The sequence below is a fragment of the Thamnophis sirtalis genome, unplaced genomic scaffold (genome assembly GCF_051295495.1).
Source record: "Thamnophis sirtalis isolate CommonGarterSnake01/CBP01778 unplaced genomic scaffold, rThaSir2_p1.2 scaffold_2, whole genome shotgun sequence".
Lineage (NCBI taxonomy): Eukaryota > Metazoa > Chordata > Lepidosauria > Squamata > Natricidae > Thamnophis > Thamnophis sirtalis.
The window spans coordinates 28,619,721-28,643,646 of NW_028261382.1; the positions used below are offsets into that span (position 1 = coordinate 28,619,721).

Here is a 23,926-nt window from a genome sequence, read left to right on the forward strand (position 1 = left end):
TATACCACTTCACAGTGTTTTTACAGCCCTCTCAGTCAGCCTCTTGCCCCCCAACAATCTGGGTCCTCATTTGACCCACCTTGGAAGGATGGGAGGCTGAGTCAACCTTGAGCTGGTCAGAATCGAACTGCTGGCAGTGAGCAGAATTAGCCTGCAATACTGTATTCTAACCACTGAACCACAACGGCTCAGGGAGGGAGAGAAGGAGGGAGAGAAGGAACAAAGGAAAGGAAGGAAGGAAGGAAGGAAGGAAGGAAGGAAGGAAGGAAGGAAGGAAGGAAGGAAGGAATAGCAATAGCACTTAGACTTACACCAGTTCACAGTGCTTTTACAGCCCTCTCTAAGCAGTTTTCAGAGTCAGCTCCTTGGCCCCCAACAATCTGGCTCCTCATTTGACCCACCTCGGCCAGATGAATACTGGATGGATGCTGGGAGGCAGAGGCAGATTTTTCCCCCTTTGTTTTTCTCCCCAAAAGCTAGGTGCGTCTTACAGTCCAGCATCTTATAGCCCGAAAAATACGGTAACTATCTAACACCCCCAACATTCCAACTAATCCTAACCCTCCCGATTGTTGTCCAACTGCCAGCGAAGAAGTAACTAGGTGAAAGAGTGAACCACTCTTGACACCTGCAGAATGGAAAACAACACAATCTTGGCGTGTTCCTGGTAGCCACTGAACGTTGGTTTTCATTCTTCCCTTTTCGCACCCTCCCAGATGCAGCCCCTCCAACCTGGGAGCAGCTGGAAAATGCCACCGTGGCCGTTAAGACAGTGGTGCGTGGCCTTGTGGATTTCATCCAGAACCACAGCAGAAAGGGCCCCGAGATTCCACAGGTAGGACCGTTGCGATTTGGTTTGTCGTAACAATGACACTTTGATGCTCACCCAAACCTATAAAACAGCAAGTGAGGTTAAAGCTAGATTAAATTAAAATCACAGGCAGGATTCTCTCTGATTTAATTTTTTTTTAATGCCTGGTTGAACTCTCGTCTTTTGCTAGTTGACAGTTGTGGGTGCTGAAAGTCATAAAACCACCAGCTTGGAGAGAAATAAGTCTGGATTTTTCCTCCTCGGTCCAATGCTTTAAGTCATTCTTTTCCTAACCTAGAGGTCATTTCCCAGAATTCTCTGCAATGGCCACCGTGGATGGGGAATTCTGGGAAGTGACGTTTACACAGCTGGAGCCAATCAGGTTGGAGAAGCCTACTTTAAGCTGTGGTGAAATTCAATTTTTTATACTACTGGTGCTGTGGGCGTGGCTTGGTGGGCATAGCAGGGGAAGGATGCTGCAAAATCCCCATTCCCACCCTACTCTGGGGCCAGCCAGAGGTGGCATTTGCCAGTTCTCCGAACTACTCAAAATTTCTGCTACCGGTTCGCTGAACTACTCAAAATTTCCGCTACCGGTTCTCCAGGACCTGTGAGAACCTGCTACATTTCACCCCTGCTCTAAAGCCATTAGCTGCTTGTTCCTTGAGTGTGTATTTTTTGTTCGATTTAGTGACTGTACAACTCCAAATGACTCTGGGCTGTTTACGCAGGAAGTTGTGAACAGTAAAAAGCAAAGAGAAAGATTATGAAAGATTGGAAAGATTATGAAAGAGTGCCAAAAGGGACTGCAGATATTGTGGCCCGCCAGAAGAGCTGATGGCAGACTGAGACAGTGAGGAGGGTTGGGGAGGAGCATGGGCCAGTCCTGGAGTCCGGGGAAGGCTCGGATGAGGGCTCTGTGTCGGAGGCAGAGAGGGGGCCAGGGCCGTATGCCAGTTATCAGCTGCCTTCAGAGTCAGACATCAGTGAGGCAGAAGAACAGCTGGAGCCTGTTCCCAGCGAGTTGCAAGACGAAGGGAGCAGCTAAAGAACAGGGATCGACTTGGGAGTAAGGCCACAGGTGGACAATGAATGGCCCCTCCCAGAGGAAATAAAGAAGAGTGAAAGGGGAGGGGAGTTTGCAGGAGACAATTAGTTCATTTAATGAGAGTGAAGATCTGTTCCTGACTCCTTGCCAAGTATTGTCTGCTACCGAGTGGCGTTTGGAAGATATCAGCCTGGCAGCTCTTCAAGACTGATAAAAGGCCTGTAGTTGTAAATTCACCCTTGAAAGACTGTCTCCCAAGACTTTGCTGGACACGAATGCTAGGAATTCACATTAGCCAAATAAAAAGGGTTTTTTTCGAGACCCGGAGTCTTTTTCATGATTTGGGGAAGCCTAGGTCAGAACAGATACACCCCATTTCCCATGTTCCACATGCTGTTAACGCCAGGGGTCCCCCATGGTGGCATGCTGTGTGGTTGGCCCTTAGCAGAGGTAGCCAGGCGCAAGATGTTGGCAGCGCCCGTTTCATGTCTCTCTCCTCTCTTCTCTCGAAAGCCGCAGCCGAACAGCAAGTATAAAACCAGTTTGTGCCGTGACCTCAGGCAGCAGGGCGGGTGTCCACGCGGAAACAACTGCACTTTCGCTCACTCACAGGAGGAGCTGGAGAAGTAAGTCTTTTTTTGTGGGGGGAACAAAACCCCACCCCCATCTGTCTGGGGCCTAATGTCAGCTTAGCAGCCTTGATCCAGGTAAACTCACACCCAATTCAGCAGCCGGGTTCCAAAACAATAGAGCAAATATCCCGTTTCCCTGAAAATAAGCCCTCCCTGGATAATAAGCCCAACCGGGCTTTTGAACACATGCGTTCAAAATAAACCCTCCCCCCCAAAAATAAACCCTCCCCTAAAATATTTAACCGCATGCACAACATTTCCTGGGGGCGCAAAGGAGGGAGACATGCCCCATTCACCCCTCATGCACCTGCCATACATGCGGATTGGCCTTGCGGAGGCCGGTCCCGCAAACCCTTGCTACCGCGCTCCTTCTCTTAGTGGCGGCCACTGCAGGCCCAGCAATGGGAGGGGTGACAAGAGAGCGCCAGAAGCAGAGACAGAACTTCCGGCCCTCTCTGGATCAGCTGGGCCGCGGGCTGCAGGCCGAGGTTAAGGGTCTTTCTGCACCTCAAAAATAATAGGCCCTCCCCAAAAATAAGGCCAAGCACTAAATTACTTGCTTAACGTTAAACTTAAAAACACCCTGGCTGCAGAATACCTACTAAGGGAATCTTCCTGAAATCATAGCACCCCCACCTACTTTAGAGTAGGGGTCTGGATATAGTCATTCCTGAAAAACATGATGAGAACTGCAGGTTTTGGGGCGATTAAGGGGTGCCTGGGCTGTTCAGGTCACTGGGGGTGGCGGGGGACGGGGGACGACAACTTTCTGGTTTTTGAATGAAGAAAGGGTTGCTTGTCCAATTCGTCCAAATTCTGTTGCTGAGCAGTTTGCCTATCTCAGGGGTCTTCAGACTTGGCCACTTTTAAGACTTGTGGACTTCAACTCCCAGAATTCCTAGCTGAGGAATTCTGGGAGTTGAAGTCCAGAAAAAGTCGCCAGGTTTGGAGATTACCAAGGTAGCTTAAGGGAGCTATCAGAGGTTTGCAGCGTGACTACTATTAGGAGAAAACTCAGGAGCAAAACACAGTGGTTTATATAGAACTTATACAGAAATATACATGGTAGCAAATACCTGACAAGTAGTAATCTTAACTCTGCACAGAGAACTTAGCAATGGATACCGCACACAAGGAGAGAAATACACAAAGAGAGAGAGAGAGAGATGCACGCTCATGACCTCCTTTATATAGACAGCTTCTTAAAGTGGCAATAACCCAGCTTCTTAAAGCGGCAATGCCTCTGCTGACTCATCCTCATTTCATCATCTTAAGTTATAGCCTTACATTGGCTGGTCAGTTTTAAATCATCATTACCATGACAGGGGCAATCTTTACATCTGGATTCCTGGCAGGTTTTTTGGGGGGAATATATTCAATCGATCCCTGCTCTCCTCTCTGTCCGCTGCAGGTATCGGCTAAGAAACAAGAAAATCGGTGCCGCCACCGCCAGACCTTTCCCTCTGCTTGGGAAAGCCAGCATCACAAGCGCCATGCCCCCCACTGCTGGGAATGTCATCTCCATCCTAGGAAACACGGACCTGGCGGGAAAGGCAGTGTCCGGCACCAACAGGAGTCCCAGCCCGGAGAACGGCGGCCCCCAGCTGATCTCCCGTTGTATCAACAGCCCTTCGTTACGGACTCTGGAGCACATGAAGAAAGGCGGAAAGGCCGTGGGGAACGGCCAAAATCCTGCTTTGTCTCCCAACGAGTCTCTGCCTGAACAGTAGGTTCTGGGGCTCCCCCACTCCCCCAGGAAAAGGGAAGGCCGCCTCCTTCTCTGGGTTCCTTCTGCTTAGATAAGATCATCCTGCCTGTTTGTGGCATACATTCAAATCTAGAAGCACCCACAGATAACTGATGCAGCAGGACTCATTAACTTCTTTATATACATAAGAATAGATGAATAAATGTACAATACTAACAGGTGATTCTTCCAAGTAAACACAGGGCAGGAGAGTTACAGACAAACATAAGCAGTTAGTTTCATTTCAGCAGACAAGCCCAGGCAGACTACTAGTTTACTTCTCAGAGCAGCAGACTGCTTAAGTTTCTGTTTCAATTCTCTGCACAGACTCAGATCTGTTTAAGCTCTCACTGGCTGACTTAGTTGCTGCGCCTATTCCTTGGCTCTCCTTGTTCCCATGTCTCTCCCAGTCATGAATATTTTAACGCTGCCCCATTTGCATGCAGATGGCAGCAGCCCTAATTTAATCTCTCCGATTTTTTACAGTCAAACTGGCTGCTCTCCGAAAACGCCTGTGAACCAGACCGCAGCTACCTCAGCAGGCCCCATTCCTCCTCCCCCTCCTCTCCCTCCCTCCCCTGCCCTTGTGGGCAGCGAGATAAACCCCCTCGCCCCCAAACCCAGCCTTTTCACCGCCCGCCTGCCCATCTACCCAGCTCACTCGGAGAGCCTTCCGTACTTCCAGGATCCTCGGGCTCACCTCTCCTACGAGACTCCGCCTTACCCGCAAACAGGTAAGCATCCCACTCATGAAAGGTGTTTAAAATAGCTATCCCCAACTTCGCTGAGTTGGCAGCTCGGCCCCAGCCATGTGGAGGAGCAGCGTGGGAGTGGCAGGCACAGGCACGCATGCACAGCTCCACCTGTGCCAGTGGCACATGCACGCATCCTCCGCTCACACAAATGGTTCTCGCACACAAAACACTTTTGTGTGTTCTGACCTGGGCTTCACCAAAACATGAAGCAGACTCCTTGTCCCGACAAAACCCCTTTTTATGAAGCTAAGGTGAATCCCTCTCATTCGCACCGCCTTTCTTATGAGGAGGGGCTGCCTGTCAGGCCTGCAGCCATATTCCTATTGAACCTTTGGCCTGCCACACTTTCTATTATTCTACTATGCCTTTTCTATTGTGGGAAAATGGGAGGGGAGAATGTACGGAGTTAGATACTAGGTAGCCAAAACAAAATTCTTTCTAGAAAGCCAAGGTCATCATTTGTCTCTGCACCTGACTGGAACTGGATGGGTGGTAGAACTGTCAGCATGGCAGTGGGAGATTGGACCATGTGATGGACTTGTGGGTGTGGGGGGCAAGATCTTGAACTTTCAGCTGGGTGGGGAAAAACGGGAAGCTTTCAGATTTGGGTTTTCCCAGATGTGCCAACATGGCTCTCTTCATCAATTGGAACTTTGAGCAATACTTTGCCTTGGACTCTGATTTAATTTTGGATGCTATTTGGAATCCTGACAGTCCTGACAAACAGCCTTTCAAGGGTGAATAGATAAACACAGCCCTTATCAGGCTTGGAGAGCTGCCAGGTTGATATCTTCCAAATGCAAAGCAAATCCTTGGCAGAGAGTCACGAACAAATCTTCACCCTCATTGAGTGAACTAATTGTCTCCTGCAAACTCCCCTCTCCTTTCGCGCCTCTTTATTCCCTATGGGAGGGGCCATTCACTGTCCACCTGTGGCCTTACTCTCCCATTTCGGCACTCAGTGCCGAAAACTTCACCAACACTTGACTTCCTGTACTGGTCTTTGCTGGTATTTTCTGCCCACTGGCATCCCTTCTGACTTCTAGAAGTATCCTTATCGGGGGTCCCTAACCTTTTCCCCTTCTGGCTGTGTAAGAAGAGTTCAACTTCGCTTTTCCTTCTGTAGGATACTACCCAGGCCCCCCGGCAGTCCCCGCAGCTGTGCCACCGTGCCTCCCTCGCTTTGTGAGGTCCAGCAGCGTCTCAGAATCCTCTCTCCCACCGGCCTGTCTACAGTATAGTGAGCATTATGGCACGTTTCCTTCTCGGGACAGACTCACCGCTGCTTACCAACAGCCGCCACCGCAGCCCTACGGGCCGGTGCCGCCCATTCCGTCTGGGATGTACGCTCCGGTTTACGACAGCCGGCGTATTTGGCGGCCGCCGATGTACCAGAGGGATGATATCATCCGGAGCAACTCTTTACCTCCCATGGAAGCCACCCACCCCTCCGTCTATCACAACTTTCTGCGGGAAAGATACGGCTCTTTGGACAGCTACTGTCCGGTACCCTGCCAGGTGCCAGCGGAGCAGAGGGTCGTGCCTTGGGCGAGGGTAGGTGCTCCAAAACTTAGCCAGGGTGACCACTGTCTTGGTTTAACCGATTTAACAATGTGGGAAGGGACCTTGGAGGTCTTCTAGTCCAACCCTCCACCCAAGCAGGAGACCCTGCACCATTTCTGACAGATGGCAGTCCAGTCTCTTTGAAAGCCTCCAGAGATGAAGCTCCCACAACTTCCGAAATCAACTTCTGTTCCATGGGTTGATTGTCCTCACTGTCAGAAGATTCCTCCTTATTTCCAGGTTGAATCTCTCCTTGGTCAGTTTCCATCCATTATTCCTTCTCTGGGCTTCTGCTGCCTTGGAGAATAGCTTGACCCCCCTCCTCTCTGTGGCAGCCCCTCAAATATTGGAAGATGCTATCATGTCTCCCGCGGTCCTTATCTTCCCTAGACCAGCCATGCCCAGTTCCTGCAACCATTCATCGTATGTTTTAGTCTCCAGTCCCCTAATCATTTCGGTTGCTCTTCTCTGCTCTCTTTCTACAAACTCAACCTCTTTTTTATAGCGTGGTGACCAAAACTAGATGTAGTATTCTAGGTGTGGCCTTACTAAGGCTTTATAGAGCGGTATTAGTACCTCCCTTGATCTTGATTGTGTCCCTCTGTTAATGCAATTTAGGATTGTGTTGACTTTTTTGGCTGCTGCCGCACACGGCTGGCTCCTATTTAGCTGGTTGTTCACTAAGACTCCAAGATCCCTCTCAGAGTCCCTGCTATTAAGCCTGGTTTCACCAAGTCTGTATGTGTCCTTTTGATATTTCTTGCCTAAGTGTAGGACTTGACTTTTCTCTACCTTGAATTTTTTTAGATAGGGCCCAGTGTTCACGTTTGTTAAGATTTGTGAAGAAACTTTCTTCCTTGGTTTTCCAAGAGGTTTGGAGCTTTGCACTGCAGTCAGTTTCCTTCCTTTTTAATCAGGGGCCCAGAAACTGAGCCACTTTACGACTTGTGGACTTCAACTCCCCAGAATTCCCCCGGTCAGCGTAGCAGAGCTGGCTGAGGAATTTTGGGAGTTGGTAAGTCGTAAAGTGGCCAAGGTTGGAGTCACCTGTCCTAGAGCACACCCAAGCAGCCCTTGTTTAACAAACCCCAGTTGGCACCAGGATTTCCATTGTTAAGTGAAGCAGTCATCGGGCGGTACATCACATGACTGCACTGCTCAGTGACCCCGGTTCTGGTGGTTGCAGTCGTTACAATGACAACCCCCCCCCCCCCAAATCCTGCTTGAACGGTTGAGTTGTCGGAACGAGATGGGCGGTGATAAATAAACAGTAGAGTGGCGCGGTGGCCTAGCTCTACTCCTCACAATCAGGAGGCTGTTAGTTCAATCCTAGGTAGAGGTAGACATTTCTCTCTCTGGGCACAATGAGAATATATCTGCTGATTATAACTCCGCACTGGCAACAGGAAGGGCATTGGGCCATTAAACGCTCTGCTAGCTCCATTCTCCGCCCAGACTCCACCCCCCTAAGGGATTGTAGGTGCGTTAAAAGGAGATGATGAACAAATAAACTCTCAGCATGCTCAGAGCAAGTTGTCGAGTCTTGGCCCTCAGACACACCCCACTTTTGATCTTCCTCATAGGAACCTTGTGGACATCTGAAGGCTGCCTACGAGGACCCCGTCAGAAAGAAGCCAGAACAGTGGGCTCCTTGCCACATCCCGAAAGTGCCCTTGGTGGCAACTTCCACTCTTCCTGCACCCTCTCCGTCCTCCCCTTCGCCTCTCTTCTGTGTGGACTTCAGTTCTGAAGTAAGGCCCCATAACCTCTGGGAGAGAAGGGACTCTTTCTTTCTTTCTTTCTTTCTTTCTTTCTTTCTTTCTTTCTTTCTTTTCTTTCTTTTTCTTCTTTCTTTTTCTTTGACTTTCTCCTGCCTTTCTTTCTTTATTTTTCTTTCTTTCTCTTCTTTCTTTCTCTTCTTTCTTTTTTTCTTCTTTTTGTCTTTCTTTTTCTGTCTTTCTCCTTTCTTTCTTTCTTCCTTTCTTTCCTTATTTTTTCTTTCTTTCTGTCTTTCTGGCTCTCTTTTCTTTCTTCCTTTTTTTCTTTCATACTGTCTTCTTTCGGTCATTCCTTCCATTCTTTCTTTCTTCTTTTTTCTTTCTTTTTGCCTTTCTTTTTCTTCTTTCCTTCTGTCTTTCTCTCCTTTCTTCCTTTGTTTCTTTTTCTTCTTTCTTTCTGCCTTTCTGGCTCTCCTTTCTTCCTTCCCTTTTTTCTTTCATACTTTTTCCATTTGGTCCTTCCTTCCATTCTTTCTTTCTTTCTTTTTCTTTCTTCTTTTCCTCACTCTTTTTTTCTTTCTTTTTTCTTCTTTCTTTCTGTCTTCCTTTCTCTCTCAACTTCCTTCTTTTCTTTCTTTTCTCCCTCTCTCCTTCCTTCCTTCATTTCCTTCTTTATTACTTCCTTCCTTCTTTCTTTTCTCCTCCCTCCTTTCTTTCCCTCCTTCCTTCCGGTCTTTTTTCTTTCTTTCTCCTCTTTTTTTCTTTCTTTCATTCTTTCTTTCTTTCTCCCCTTTTGCAGCCTGGGAGCATGTAATATTTAGTCTGAGGAAAGGACCCCAAAACCCTGAATATATTCATCCTTTTCTCATCCTTCCCCCCCCCCCCCCCATTCTTCTCTTCCCCCTGATGGGTTCCGTCACCTGCAATCGGATCTCTTTCTTTCCCTCTTTCATTCCATCCATCACTGCCCTCTTGTTTCTCGGGAAAGTCGCCCAAGGCTGACCCGGATGGTCTCTGCAAGATGGTTCAGGGATTGTTTTTTTCCTCCCCCACCTCCCTCCTGCTTCTTACAGTTCAGCGAGAACTCCGGCAGCTCGAGCGACACCAAGTACGAAGATGGGCAGCTGTGCCAGTACTCGCCCTGGTCCTGCAGCACCATCAATTCATGCATTAGCGCGGTTGAGGCGGAACCGAAGGACGTCCAGTCTAAATCCACCACAGTCCTCCTAGTAAGGCCGCATCCCGTAGAGATTCTCGGTCATGGAGGTCCCAGAAGTGCTTTTCAAAGGGCAGGCCGACTTCCTTTGTTTTTCTCCTTGAAGACGTTTCGCTTCTCACCCAAGAAGCTTCCTCACTTTACCTATAATAATAATAACAATAATAACAATAGCAGCAGCAATAATAATAATAATAATAATAATGAAACCGTTGATCACATACTCAGCTGCTGTAAAAAAATCGTGCAGACTGATTATAAATTGCAGCACAATTCAGTAGGACAAATGATCCATTGGAATTTGTGCAAAAATTATAATATTAAAACAGCAACAAACTGGTGGGAACATCAGCCTGAAAAAGTCACCGAAAATCAGATGGTCAAGATCTTGTGGGATTTTCACATACAAACAGACAAAATACTGGCTCATAATACACCAGAGATCACACTGGTTGAGAAAAATAAGGTTACAATCATAGACGTCGCAATACCAGGTGATAGCAGGGTCGACGAGAAGGAATATGAAAAAATCACGAAATACCAGGACTTAAAAATCAAAATTCAACAATTATGGCTCAAACCAGCAGTGGTAATTCCAGTGGTAATTGGCACACTGGGTGCTATTCCAAAAGCACTGGAATTACATTTAAAACAGTTAAAAATTGACAAAATCACCATCAGTCAAATGCAAAAAGCCACACTGCTTGGATCTGCACGCATATTATGAAAATACATTACGACGTCCTAGGCCCCTGGGTGGGGCCCAACTAGTAATCAATGCCAAATCCATCGAAACAACTGGCCGCTGTGATACAATTCTGTTGTTGTGATAACAACAACAGTAGTAATAATAATTAATAATAATAATCTTTATTACGGTCAAAGACCAGCAATAGACCAGCAAATGATGACCAGTGATACCCATTGTCATCGGGGCACTTGGCATCATGTCCAAGAATTTTACAAGATACATCAACAAATTGCAGCTTCCTGTAATAACACCAGCGGAACTGCAAAAAAAAAACCCTGCGCTGTTACCTCTAGAACTGAAGAAGCTTCTTGGATGAGAAATGAAACGTCTTCAAGGAGTTAAAAAAAAAAAAGCACGTCCAGTTGCCTTTTGGAAAAGCACTTTTAGAGGTGACCTTCAAATGATCTTGGGGATCTCGAAGGATCCATTGGGGCTGGGGTTGCCAAGCCCCACCTCAGCCTTCCCTTCCATGCAGGATCTGGACAGCGGAGACCCCAAGAGCCCAGCGGCGCACCTCTTTGAAACCCAGAGGAAGGCCAAGGAGGAAGACCCCATCATTCCTTTCACTGACGGGCCAATCATTTCCAAGTGGGGCGCCATCTCCAGGTCATCGCGGACGGGCTTCCATACCACGGACCCCATCCAGGCGACTGCTTCCCAAGGAAGCACTACCAAACCCATCAGCATGTCAGGTGTGGGCAGCAGCATCTTCATGGGGGTAGGGAGGAGGAGGAGGAGAGGAGCAGGGCAAGGCTGAGCTGACCCCCATCGTTTGCCTCTTACAGATTATATCCCCAGCATCAGCTCGGTGGACCTGAGATGGAGCTGCTACTACACGTCCGATTCAACTTCCTCAGCACCTTTCATAGAACGGTAGGTAGGATGGGCTTCCCAGACGGATCCAGTCAGGACTGAGCTCCGGGCTCCCCAGCCCAGTGGTGGGATTCAAAACTTTTTTACTACCGGTTCTATGGGCGTGGCTTGGTGGGTGTGGCAGGGGAAGGATACTGCAAAATCCCTATTCCCCCCCCCCTTCAGGGGAAGGATACTGCAAAATCTGCATTCACTCCCCACTCCAGGGGAAGGATATTGTGAAATCCCCATTCCCTCTCCACTCCAGGGGAAGGATACTGCAAAATCCCCATTCCCTCTCCACTCCAGGGGAAGGATACGGCAAAATCCCCATTCCCTCTCCACTCCAGGGGAAGGATACTGCAAAATCTCCATTCCCTCCCCACTCCAGGGGAAGGATACTGCAAAATCCCCATTCCCTCCCCACTCCAGGGGAAGGATACTGCAAAATCCCCATTCACTCCCCACTCCAGGGGAAGGATACTGCAAAATCCCTATTCCCTCTCCATTCCAGGGGAAGGATACTGCAAAATCTCCATTTCCTCACCATTCCAGGGGAAGGATACTGCAAAATCCCCATTCCCTCCCCACTCCAGGGGAAGGATACTGAAAAATCTGCATTCCCTCCCCATTCCAGGAAAAGGATTCTGCAAAATCCCCATTTCCTCCCGATCAGCTGGGACTCGGGAGGCAGAGAATAGATGGGGGCGAGGCCAGCCAGAGGTGGTATTTACCGGTTCTCTGAACTACTCAAAATTTCTGCTACCGGTTCTCCAGAACTGCTCAGAACCTGCTGAATACCACCTTTGCCATAGCCCTTTGCTTGTTCATGCAGGAGAGTCAGAGGCGGGATTCAGACGGTTTGGTTGAATCAGTTATTAAAATTATGCCCAGTTCAGTGAACCGGCTAATTCCTCCACTGGCTGGCTCCGCCCCACCCATTTTCTCGGCCGTTTTGGGGCTATTTTCGGCCCTTTTTTGCCCATTTTTCAGGCCCTTTTTTGTCTGTGTTTCAGGCCTTTTCTGCCCATTTTTCAGGCCTTTTATCCATTTTTCAGGCCTTTTCTGTCTGTTTTTCAGGCTGGAAAATGGCCCCAAAACAGCCCAAAAATGGCCAGGGGTGGGGCTAGCCACTGGTGGAATTAGCCTGAACTGGTCAGAATTGCTGAATCCCACCTCCACCTTTGAGGCAAGTGTCCAGGAGGCGGGGCTGGGTGTGATGAGTTATATTGATTTGGCCACACCCACCCAGTCACATGACCACCCGGCCACGCCTACCCAGCCAAAGAATTGGTGGTTGAATTATTTAAATCCCACCACTGAATTTACCTGGGGAGGCCTTTTTTGCAGATGCATCCGGGGCCAAAGGTCAAGGCTTGGCTTTTCTTCTCTCTTTTTCAAGGGGCCAGTTTGTTCCTCCTGAGGAATCAGCTCCCCAAAAGCACTCAAGCACCAGAGACCTCCTGAGCACTGAATTACAACAGGTACAGCTTCCCCCCAAAGGGTAAGGGTATTTTGGGAGGGAGGGATTTTAACAAGTGTCCTTCCTGTGGCTCTTGGAGCCAGGAGCACAGCTTCCTGATTGAAGCAGGATCCACGGCCCTGGCAGATAGGATATAATAGGATAGGACAGGACAGGACAGGACAGGACAGGACAGGACAGGACAGAACAGGATGCAAAAGAGAAGAGAATGCAGAAGAGAAGAGAACAGAATGCAGAAGAGAAGAGAACACGGAACACATTACAGAATAAAATAGATTACAAGAATAGAACAGAACAGAACAGAATGCAGAAGAGAAGAGAACACGGAACACATTACAGAATAAAATAGATTACAAGAATAGAACAGAACAGAATGCAGAAGAGAAGAAAACAAAATGCAGAAGAGAAAACACGGAACACGTTACAAAATAAAATAGATTACAAGAATAGAACAGAACAGAATGCAGAAGAGAAGAGAACACGGAACATGTTACAGAATAAAATAGATTACAAGAATAGAATAGAACAGAACAGAACAGAATGCAGAAGAGAAGAGAACACGGAACACATTACAGAATAAAATAGATTACAAGAATAGAATAGAACAGAATGCAGAAGAGAAGAGAACATAGAACACGTTACAGAATAAAATAGATTACAAGAATAGAACAGAACGGAATGCAGAAGAGAAGAGAACATGGAACACATTACAGAATAAAATAGATTACAAGAATAGAACAGAACAGAACAGAATGCAGAAGAGAAGAGAACACGGAACTCATTACAGAATAAAATAGATTACAAGAATAGAACAGAACAGAATGGAACAGAACGGAATGCAGAAGAGAAGAGAAGAGAAGAGAACATGGAACTCATTACAGAATAAAATATATTACAAGAACAGAACAGAACAAAATGCAGAAGAGAAGAGAACACGGAACACGTTACAGAATAAAATAGATTACAAAAATAGAATGGCATAGAATAGAATTCTTTATCGACCAAGTGTGATTGGACACACAAGGAATTTGTCTTTGGTGCACAAGCTAGAAAGAAAAAATACATTTCATCAAGAATCATAAGATACAACACTTAGTGATAGTCGTAAGCAATCAAATCATTCTAGGAAAGAAATACAATAATATAAATTGTACAGATACAAGCAACATGGTTATAGTCATAAGTGGGGAGAGATAAGATACTAGGAAGGGAGAGAAGAATAATAGTAATGCAGTCTTGGTAAATTATTTGACAGTATTGTGGGAATTAGTTGTTAAGCAGAGTGATGGCATTCGGGGAAAAACTGTTGTTGTGTCTAGTTGTTGTGGTGTGAAGGGCCCTATAGCCTCATTTTGTATAGTGTAGCCTTTATTGTCATTGTACAAAACAAATACATTGGAATTGGTTTGAGGGGAGGAGTTGAAACCATTTATGTCCAGGATGTGAGGGGTGTGTAGATATTTTCACAGCTCTTTTTTTGACTCGTGCAGTGCGCAGGTCCTCAGTGGAAGGTAGGTTGGTAGCCATTGTTTTTTCTGCAGTTGTGATTCTCCTCTGAAGTCCGTGTCTGTCCTGTTGGGTTGCAGAGCCAAACCAGACAGAGATGGAGGTGCTGATGACAGACTCAATCATTCCTCTGCAGAACTGAATCAGCAGCTCCTTGGGCACTTCGAGCTTCCTGAGTTGGGACAGAAAGAACATTCTTTGTTGTGCTTATTTGATGATGTTTTTGATGTTAGGTGTCTTGAGATATTAAGTCAGCCGTCTCCCTTGACCATTTGGGGGCCTTCTCTGTTTTTCCACCCAGGCCAAAAGTAACTCGGTGCTGCTCCAGAGAGAAGCCAACGCCCTGGCCACGCAGCAAAAGTGGGACTCCCTGAGCGAAGGCAGTGCCCTCGCCTTAAAGCTCTTAAGCAAGGAAATGGAGCTGAGGAATGGCCAGGTAAGGAGGCTTTCTCTCCCCCCCCCCCTTTCCGTATCCGCTGCACCGAGATGTGTTTCATTCCAACTGTTCTGACCTAGGCTTCCTCAGAAGGCATAAATCCCAATCTTACTTCCGAAAACCCTCTTTTATTTATACGGATGTGAATTATGGTCATTCCCAGTCTGCAAGGCTTCACAAAGAGTTCGTGAAGATTCCGACAGGTGTCTGCTCGAGTTGCCACAGCCTTTCGGGAATGTTGATCAACACCCACCTAATCTCCCTGGGAAGGCTGCCAGGGACCGAACTGCCAAATGCAGAGCAAGGCCAAACTTAACAAAGAGTCAAACAGAACTTTTCAAAGGTTGAACTGAGCAGATGAACTAATTGCTTCCTGCAAAACCTCACGTCCCGTTTGTTCCTCTTTTACGTCTTACGGGAGGGGCCAATTATCTCCAAGCTTTACTCCCAAGTCGACCATGTTTTCTTAATTGTTCTTGCCCTCTGGCAGCTCTGCGCATGCACACACTTGGAACAGGCTCCCGCTGTTCTTCTGCCTCACTGATATCAGGCTCAGGAGGCAGCTGATAACTGTCAGAGGGCCTTGGTCCCCCCTCTCTGCCTCCGACACAGAGCCCTCATCCGAGCCTTCCCCAGACTCCAGGACTGGCCCATCTTCCTCCCCAACCTCCTCACTGTCCAAATCTGCTGGCTGCTGGTGGGCCACAACACCAACATCTGCTTTATGGTCCCTTCCTTTCCTGCTCCCTCCCCAGGCCGACTCCCCTGTGGACAGCACGGGCACCAAGTCTAACCGAGACATTGAACTGGAACTTTCGTCACTGGACACGGATGAGGCCGAGGGGCAGGGAGAGCAAATGGAAGTACGTTCTCTCGATTCTACCCACCCGCAGGCTATTCTGTGTTCTCTTCTTCAGAATGTCAGAGTGGTACCACTTCTTCCAATTCAGATAGCCCACTGGGTCAAGGGTCCACAGTTCCTTACAAGGCTGAACTCATATGCCCGTTGTAGCTATTGAGTGATTGATTGATCAAATGTATGCAGCCAATTATCTCACAATAGCAACAAGCTTATATACTGCTTCCTGTTGCTTTGCAGCCCTCTCCTAAGCGGTGTACAGGGTCAGCCTATTGGCCCCAACAATCTGGGTCCTTGTTTTACCCACCCCGGAAGGCTGAGTCAACCTTGAGCCGGTCAGGATCGAACTCCTGGCAGTGGACACAGTTAGCCAGCAATACTGCATTTTAATCACTGTGCCACCACAAATGGTTGGTTGGTTGGTTGGTTGGTTGGTTGGTTGGTTGGTTGGTTGGTTGGTTGGTTGGTTGGTTGGTAGGTAGGTAGGTAGGTAGGTAGGTAGGTAGGTAGGTAGGTAGGTAGGTAGATAGATAGATAGATAGATAGATAGATAGATAGATAGATAGATAGATAGATAGATAGATAGATAGATAGATAGATGATAGACAGACAGACCGCCAGACAGACAATAGACAGATAATAGACAGACAGACATAGAGATAGATAGCAATAGCACTTAGACTTATATCCCGCTTCGCAGTGCTTTTACAGCCCTCTCTAAGCGGTCAGCCTTTTGCCCCCAACAATCTGGGTCCTCGTGTTACCCACCTCGAAAGAACGGAAGGCTGAGTCAACCTTGAGCCGGTCAGGATTGAACTGTCATCAAGTCAGCAGAATTAGCCTGCAATGCTGCATTCTAACCACTGCGTCACCGCAAGACGTGACTCTGGGGCAGCTTGTAAGAATCAAATGAAGCACCACACTATCAATGCAGTCCTGGTAAAAAAAAAACATCCCACCAATAATTGTCCTTCCCCTCCCCACCCCCCTGTCCTAGGAGATGCTGGGCCTGCCGCTTGGCACTAATGGCCAGAACGATCACCTCTTCAGTGGGTCCGCTCTGGAGAATGGCCACCCTGTGGAGCCGCCCCCAATGGACGCCAGGCAGGCCAAGAGGCCCTTCCTGCATGAAGAACTTGCTCTTTTGTGAGTGTGGGAAGGTCCAGGGTAGCTCAAGACCTCAGGGCACAATTTCCCTGCACTGAGGTTTTCTTCCACACTCTTCCTTTCCGTTGTTCTTTCCTTGCTGTGGGTGGAGCTTCTCATATCTGATTCCAATTCTTTCTCTTTCTCTCTCTCTCTCTCTCTCTCTTCCTCTCTATCTCTCTCTCTATCTCTCTCTGTCTCTCTCTCGTGTGTCTCTCTCTTCTTCCCTCTCTCTGTCTTTCTCTCTTTTTGCTGTCTGTCTGTCTTGTCTCTCTCTCTTTCCTGCCCTCTTTCTCTGTTTGTGTCTCTCTCTGTGTATCTCTCTCTCTTTTTCCCTCCCTCCCTTTGTCTCTCTCTCTCTCTGTCCGCTCTCTCTTTTTGTCTCTCTCTCTGCATATTGTCTCTTTCTCTTTCCTATCCTCTCTCTCACTGTGTGTCTGTGTGTCTCTTGTCTCTGTCTTTCCCTCTCTCTCTCTCTCTCTCTCTCTCTCTCTCTCTCTCTCTCTCTTCCTGTCTGTCTGTGTCTTCTCTCTCTCTTTTTCCTGCCCTCTCTCTCTGTGTATTCTCTTTCTGTGTCTCTTCTCTCTTTCCCTCCCTCTGTCTCTGTCTCTCTCTTTCTGTGTCTCTTCTCTTTCTGTGTCTCTTCTCTCTCCCGTTCTTGCCCTCCCTCTCTCTCTGTGTGTGTCTCTTCTCTCTCTCTCTTTCTCTCCCTCTGTCTCTTTCTCTCTCTCTCTCTCTTCCTGTCTCTCTGTGTCTTCTCTCTCTCTCTTTCCTGCCGTTTTTCTCTGTGTGTCTCTTGTCTCTCTCTCTCTCTCTTTCCCTCCCTCTGTCACTCTTCTCTCTCTCGCTCTCTCTTTCTTCCCGTCTCTCCCTCCCCCCCCCCCAAACCATTGTTAGATATCAGGGCTGAGCCCTGTCCTATCCCAAACATGCTTTTCCAAAAGACAAGTGGACTTCCTTAGTTTGTTTTCCCTAGAAAACTTTTCCCTTCTGCACAGGTAAAGGAGCTTGTGTGACCAGGTTTCCTTTTGCTTTTCCCCACCCACCCTTCCACCAGGGAGAAGCGGAAGGGAGTCTTGCCGGCCGTCTCCTGCTTCGGCCAACTGACAGAGTCCTCCGCAGGCAGCAGGATCTCCCTGCCCATGATGACGACGTCGGCTGGCATGCACAGCCTTCTCCTCAAAACAGCCCATGGCATCGTGGAAGGGCAGAGTGACTTTTTAAGGCCGATTGCAAACGGCAAAATGGTGAACACGTGAGAAGTGCTCGGCTTTCAGGCTGGTGAACATACTCGGAAGCAGTTTAACTTCTCTCTCTCTCTCTCTCTCTCTCTCTCTCACTCTCACTCTCACTCTCACTCTCTCTCTCTCTCTCTCTCTCTCTCTCTCTTTCTCTCTCTTTCTCTCTGTCACTCTCTTCTCTTGGGGAGTCATTTGTTTCCTGCAGACTTTTTGATATATCGGACTCTTCTCGTGTCTTAGCTTTCGGGATAACACAAGAGAGAAGTGACGGAGCCAGCAACTTTTGCTAGCTTCAGACGTTCATTTCCCAACCGCGCCAGCCGGGTGGAATCTGGCAGTGTTTTCCCTTTAAAGTGGCTTTTCAGTGAGGTTGTTTTGGGGACACACACACACACACACACACCCCAAGTCATTCTTGTTTTGCGATGCCTTTTGTAGGGAAGCATCCAAAAAACTAAAGCCAGTCGTTTCAGGGGAACGTTGTGGCTCACAGGACTACAGCTTAAGTTGCTCTGTTGCCCTTGTTACGAGAAGGGAGGAATTGGCACTCATCAGAAGTCGCCTGATCCTTCGACGGCGGGAATTGCGTGGAGAAGCGTTTGTGAGGAACGAGGAGGGGCTTGAGGAGGATCTCCACACAGGACCCTTCAAGGGTTGCAAAGCCTTGAGCTTTGCAACTGGTTCCTCTGTGGGCCACTTCTTCCCACCCTCTTTGGCAGCTTGGCCTTCCCTGGGCATCGAATGACTTTTCCTTCCTATATTAAAAAAAGAATTATCGGTAACGAAGCCAAACCAAGTGCCTGGGGTTTTTTTTCCCCACTTGGTTCTTTCTTGCTCAGAGTTGTAAGCAGGAATCACCATGTTCCGTGACAGCTCAGCCCACGCGTGGCGAGAGGCGCTCAATTCCCTCAGCCCCCTCGACCGCCTGTGGGCCTCCCCCACCTCCCCCCCCCCCCCCCCGGCTTGGTATTCAATGCCTCCCCCAGTGATTCTCTGCAAAACGGGCGCGGCTAACACCTGTGTTTGTTCCCCTTTCTCTTCGTCAAAAAACACATGGTTGATTTAGCGGTCCTTGAGATGCTCCTGGTATTGAGTTGGCCATCTTGTTTCTGAGAACGCCAGTATTTAGAATTGTTAGCGATTTAACTCCGATGATATCTTGAAGTCTTTATCATGTAGCTTGAGCTGGGCTTGTACAGAACAGGTGCGGGGGGGAAAAATATTTTTCAGAGTATAAGATACTCCGAAGTATAAGACACACCTAGCTTTTGGGGAGGAAAACAAGAAAAAAAAATCTGCTTCTGCCTCCTTGCAGCAAACAGTAAACAGCCTGTTTCAGTTTCAGTTTGAACACAAGCAACTGATCGTCAGTTGGATCGGCCTCCCAATGATCAGGCTGTTTCAGGCTGCAGGGATTACCGTAGACTATTTCTGCCTCTATGCACCCCATTTTCCGCCTGTTCTGGATGGCAGGGATCAGAATGGGTGGAAAATGGGGCGCGCAGAGGCTAAAAATTGGATGCGGAGGCCGAAAATGTGGCTTGCAGAAGCGGCAATAGGCAATGGCAATCCCTGCAGCCTGAAACAGCTGATGGTTGGGAGGCCGATCCAACCGACAATCAACTGCTTGTGCTATTGAGGCTCTGCTGAAGCTGAAACTGAAACAGGCTGTTTGCTGTTTGCTGCAAGGAGGCAAATTGTTGGGAGGCAGAGGCCAAAGGGTAGGGGCTACATTTGGTGTATAAAACGCACCCAAATTTTCACTCTCTTTTACGGGTGGGGGGAGTGTGTCTTATACTCTGAAAAATACGGTAAGTCCTCTTTAAAATGTGATATATCTATATATATTTTGAAAACCATAGAGTTCTAAAATTGGGCCATTCTCCCCTGCGACCTCTTAGCTGTGCTCTTTTCCCTTTAAAAAAAATATTCAGGCTACATCTGCAGAGCAGGGAGATACTAAGCTAATCGGGCAAAAAACATTCTCTCGGTCCTCCTCTGCAGCTTCCTTTTTATAATTTTTACATTTGTCTTCCCTTTTTTTGTTTTTGTTTTAAGAAAATGTTTGTTAATTAACTTCTGTGAAGTTGTTTAACTCTGGAAATCGTACTGGAATATTTTAGCCAAGAAGCCCTTTCACCAGGGTGTATTATATATATATATGTGTATATTATATACAGTATATATATACAAGGGCTCATCCTTCTATCAAAAGAAAACATTCAAAAATGATCATGTTGTTGCCAGAATAAAGCTGGTATTGTGGCATCACAATGTTTTTTACACTCACAACGTTGTGGCATTTCTCCGCAGGTTACAGCTCTTAACTTGGATCGTTGGTTAAAAACAAAATCTCCCTTCCGCACATCTATGTGCCGTTTGGAAAATTCCGTAGTACGCACAGATAGAAAAATACAAGGACTTATATTTTGATAATTCCAGCGATGTTGTGGAGGAAAAAAATACAATACAATAGCCAAGTTGGAAGGGACCTTGGAGATCTTCTAGTCCAACCCCCTGCCTAGGCAGGAAACCCTATGCCGTTTCAGACAAATGGCTATCCAACATCTTCTTAAAGACTTCCAGTGTTGGGGCATTCACAACTTCTGGAGACTGTTTCTTATCTGCTAACTTAATAGTGAAGTGCAAAAGGCTATTTCTATAGCAGCCAAATTCCGTTCTTCGGTTTTCTTAACAATCCCCAAAGTTTTCCTTTCTACCATAGCTCTTTAAACGAAAGGGGATTAAAAATCAAGATTTCTGTTACCGTATCTCTTCATTTTTCCTGGTGACTGTTAAACATCCAATGGCCAAATTTTCAATTCTTATATATATAAAAGGTTGGAGAGATCCTTATTTTTGTCCCAATGGAAATAGCCCTTTTGCAAAGCTGAGATGCCACCAGTTGTCAGTACACTCTGAGAATCAAATGCTCGTTACCTGAGCAAATTGTCTGTGTTTCAGCTGTTAACGGTGTTTCGACTTTTGCGGGTTGCTTTTTAACGAACTTTGTTTTCTTTCTCAGGACTTGGCTATTTGCAACCCATTGTTTACATACCATTCTCTCTTTGTCTGGTGCATCGCAGTCAGGAAGCTTCCCCTTCAGCTGGGTTTTTTCCTAAGATATCTAGAATCATTATCGTCATATAACGACCCCATAAATCCCTTTTGGAGTGGAGTCTGGGCAACTGAATGGATCTAGCAGTGTGCTTTTTAATGGCCGGATGCCCTTCTTGTCCCCAATGTGGAGTTTTGTTCGGCAGATATATACACTTTATGTTTTCGTAGATTTTCACGGGTGTAGGTATGCTGGTCTTGTTGTATTCAGGTCTTTTCCCGTGTAAGATTGAGATTGTCTTGGCAACGTTTCGGCGAGGTGTCACTCGCCATCCTCAGGCTGGTGTTTTCGGCTTAAAGCGTGGTCGGAGCTGCTGTCTTTCTATAAATCTTGGTGGGGTGGGTGTGGAGTGCTGGCTTTGTTTCAGTAAGTGGATTGATTGGCTGTGTGGTTGTATCATGATTGGTAGATTCGTGCTGATTGGTGCTGGCTGTGTGTCCATTGTTCTTTTGTGTTGTAACGTCCTGGGTGATGGGTGGGGCTCGTTTGTTGGCTGGTTTGAAGATGGCGAGTGAGACCTCGCCGAAACGTTGCCAAGACAATCTCAATCTTACACGGGAAAAGACTCGAATGTATATACATATATATATATATATATATATATATATATATATATATATATATATATATATATATATATATATATATATATATATATATGTGTGTGTGTGAACTTGATAGGAACTTGATTTAAAAAAAGAAAAGCAATGGAAGGAGAATTGCCGATCAAAGGAAACAGCTAAAGTCTAAGCAAGGGCCCCAATCTTCCCCACCAACCGTTTTCAACCCAGCCTTGGCATCTTGCTGTGATCCTGTGTTTTTGGTTCCGTTGGTTTGTTTTTTTAGTTGGACGCTGATTGTCGGGCGCTTCATAGCATCTCCAGTTGTTTTGTTCTCTCTTTGCAGGCAGAGCGGTGAGGCAGCCAGGTGAGGTCTGTTTTAAGGCTCTTGAGTGTACAGAACCAGGGCTGGTAAAAAGAACCAGGAGGGAGGAAGACCAAACTCCTTCCTTGGCAGAGAAGCAGCCCCGTTGCTGAGAAATGAAGGAGAAATTTTGCCTCTTAGGTGCGTGCACACACACACACATATTGGCCCAGACTTTAGGGGAGAATCGGCGTTGCAAAGACAGGGGAGCTTCGCAGAAGAAGTTTGGCATTGCCAAAACTGTTTGGTGCTATACTTCAGTTAGACAGTTAATCCTCAGGTTTCCCATCAGCAGGTGAGTGGTGGAGCCATGTTTCCAACACACACTGCAACCGGCAGTGGTATTTCATCCTTGCTGTATACGTTATTTTGTCCAGAGAGGCAGTTCAGGAATAGATCTGGATACGTAAAAAGAGAGGCAAAACATTCCTTCCACAGAGGTCACTCGACAAACGCACAATAGCCAGAGTGGAGGAGAAGCCTTTTTTAAAAAAAAATAAAATAAAATACAGAAATCCAAACCAGTAGTTGTGAACGTTGTCTTTAAATAAAATAATCATAGGATTTTGGGGGCAGAGTCTGGCCTGGCTAGATTCTGTACAGTGCAATTGGAAAAAAAGGATGCTGACCAGGGGTGGGATTCAAAAATTTTAGCAACCAGTCCTCTGCCCAATTGCTGGGTGGGTGTGGCATACTCGGTCTCCTGCACCACAGGGGGGGGGGGGAGCGTTTTCACCCTCCCCGGGCTACAGAGGCTTTTCCCGCGCCTCCGGGAGAGCAATAATGTCCTGCAACAGCCTCCGGAAGTTTACAGAACTTCCGGAAGTTCCAGGAAGCCTGTTTTTCGCCCTCCCGGAGCCTCCAGTGCAGCTCCTGCATTTACCTGGCATCCAATATGGGCCGCGTGGAGACTCCTGGGAAGAGTGGAATGGGATGGGCGGGGCCAGCCAGTCCTTGCAAGTACCGGTTCGGTGAACTAGATGTAAAATTAGCTTCGAGTTCGCCGGAACTTGTGCTTCAGATTTAAGCTCTGCAAAGAAGATCTTTGCAGGAAGTGAATCCAGGGCTTAAGTTTGTTTCTAAGGCTCTTGTGTTTAGGAAGACCCCTTATCTCTTATGGACTAGAGCCATCATTTACAAATGTGATGACAGATAACGCCGCCTCTTTTCAATGTTCAGTTTTTAAAAGAGCTGAGGTGGCGCAGTGGTTAAATGCAGCACTGCAGGTTACTTCAGCTGACTGCAGTTCGGCTGTTCAAATCTCACCGGCTCAGGGTTGACTCAGCCTTCCATCCTTCCGAGGTGGGTAAAATGAGGACCCAGATTGTTGTTGGGGGCAATATGCTGACTCTGTAAACCGCTTAGAGAGGGCTGAAAGCCCTATGAAGCGGTATATAAGTCTAACTATTGCTATTTTTTTTCTTTCACCACAGGGAGGGTCCCAGCACCCATTGTTTTGGTCGCACGTTTTTTTCGTGCCTTTTAGAGGTGTTGGACTGCAAAACCCATCGTTCACAGCCAAGATGTCGATTTGCTTTGATCAGCTAGCTTGAGGGGGGTAGCAGGACTGTAAAACCAGGATATCTTGTTCTCTTCCAACAGTAAAGAGATGTCGAAAGGGTCCATAGCAAAAGGAAAGATTTTTCTACACACATTCACACAACTGTGCTCTTGCAAAGCTTTAATGATTTTTTTTTTTATTGTACTTGACAAAAATCTTGACATTAACACAGGGGCGAAGCTCATTTGCAAAAAAATCCTCGTCCTCCCCTAACGAATTCTTGGTTAATTACTCCAAGGCATAGGAAACGCATGCATTTCTCTCTCTCTCTCTCTCTCTCTGTTTTTTTTTCCCGGGTGGATAAATCCATTATACTGTAGTTGTGATACAACACCTGTGGTTCGTTTCTTTCTACTGCACAGACCCAACTGTACAGCCCCTGCAGAGTATCGTAATTAAGCATGCAGTATCTCCCTTCCACATTTACACTATATACTGCATATATTCTTTTCCCTGAAAGTTAAAAAGAAAGAGGAAGGGGTGTGTGGAGAAAAAGTCATTGTTTTCTTGAGTTGATTTAAGATTTTATAAACCTGCTTAATCTGGAAACATTTGGGAA

The 23,926-nt window shown here is 47.0% G+C and overlaps 1 protein-coding gene across 2 annotated transcripts in view; it reads left to right on the top strand.

Annotated features, from left to right (window-relative positions):
* The window catches only part of RC3H2 (ring finger and CCCH-type domains 2), a 34,615-nt gene extending 14,632 nt beyond the window's left edge, over positions 1-19,983 (top strand). For both annotated transcript variants that reach the window (XM_087704583.1, XM_087704584.1), the window contains exons 8-21: positions 717-835; positions 2,373-2,485; positions 3,903-4,217; positions 4,725-4,972; positions 6,120-6,547; positions 8,140-8,307; positions 9,348-9,503; positions 10,717-10,933; positions 11,027-11,114; positions 12,496-12,577; positions 14,384-14,518; positions 15,274-15,381; positions 16,375-16,523; positions 17,581-19,983. In XM_087704583.1, coding sequence (XP_087560709.1) covers positions 717-835; positions 2,373-2,485; positions 3,903-4,217; positions 4,725-4,972; positions 6,120-6,547; positions 8,140-8,307; positions 9,348-9,503; positions 10,717-10,933; positions 11,027-11,114; positions 12,496-12,577; positions 14,384-14,518; positions 15,274-15,381; positions 16,375-16,523; positions 17,581-17,782 — 2,528 coding nt within the window. In that variant the 3' untranslated portion in view covers positions 17,783-19,983. The remainder of the gene's footprint in view (positions 1-716; positions 836-2,372; positions 2,486-3,902; positions 4,218-4,724; positions 4,973-6,119; positions 6,548-8,139; positions 8,308-9,347; positions 9,504-10,716; positions 10,934-11,026; positions 11,115-12,495; positions 12,578-14,383; positions 14,519-15,273; positions 15,382-16,374; positions 16,524-17,580) is intronic.
* Positions 19,984-23,926: the final 3,943 nt, after the last annotated feature.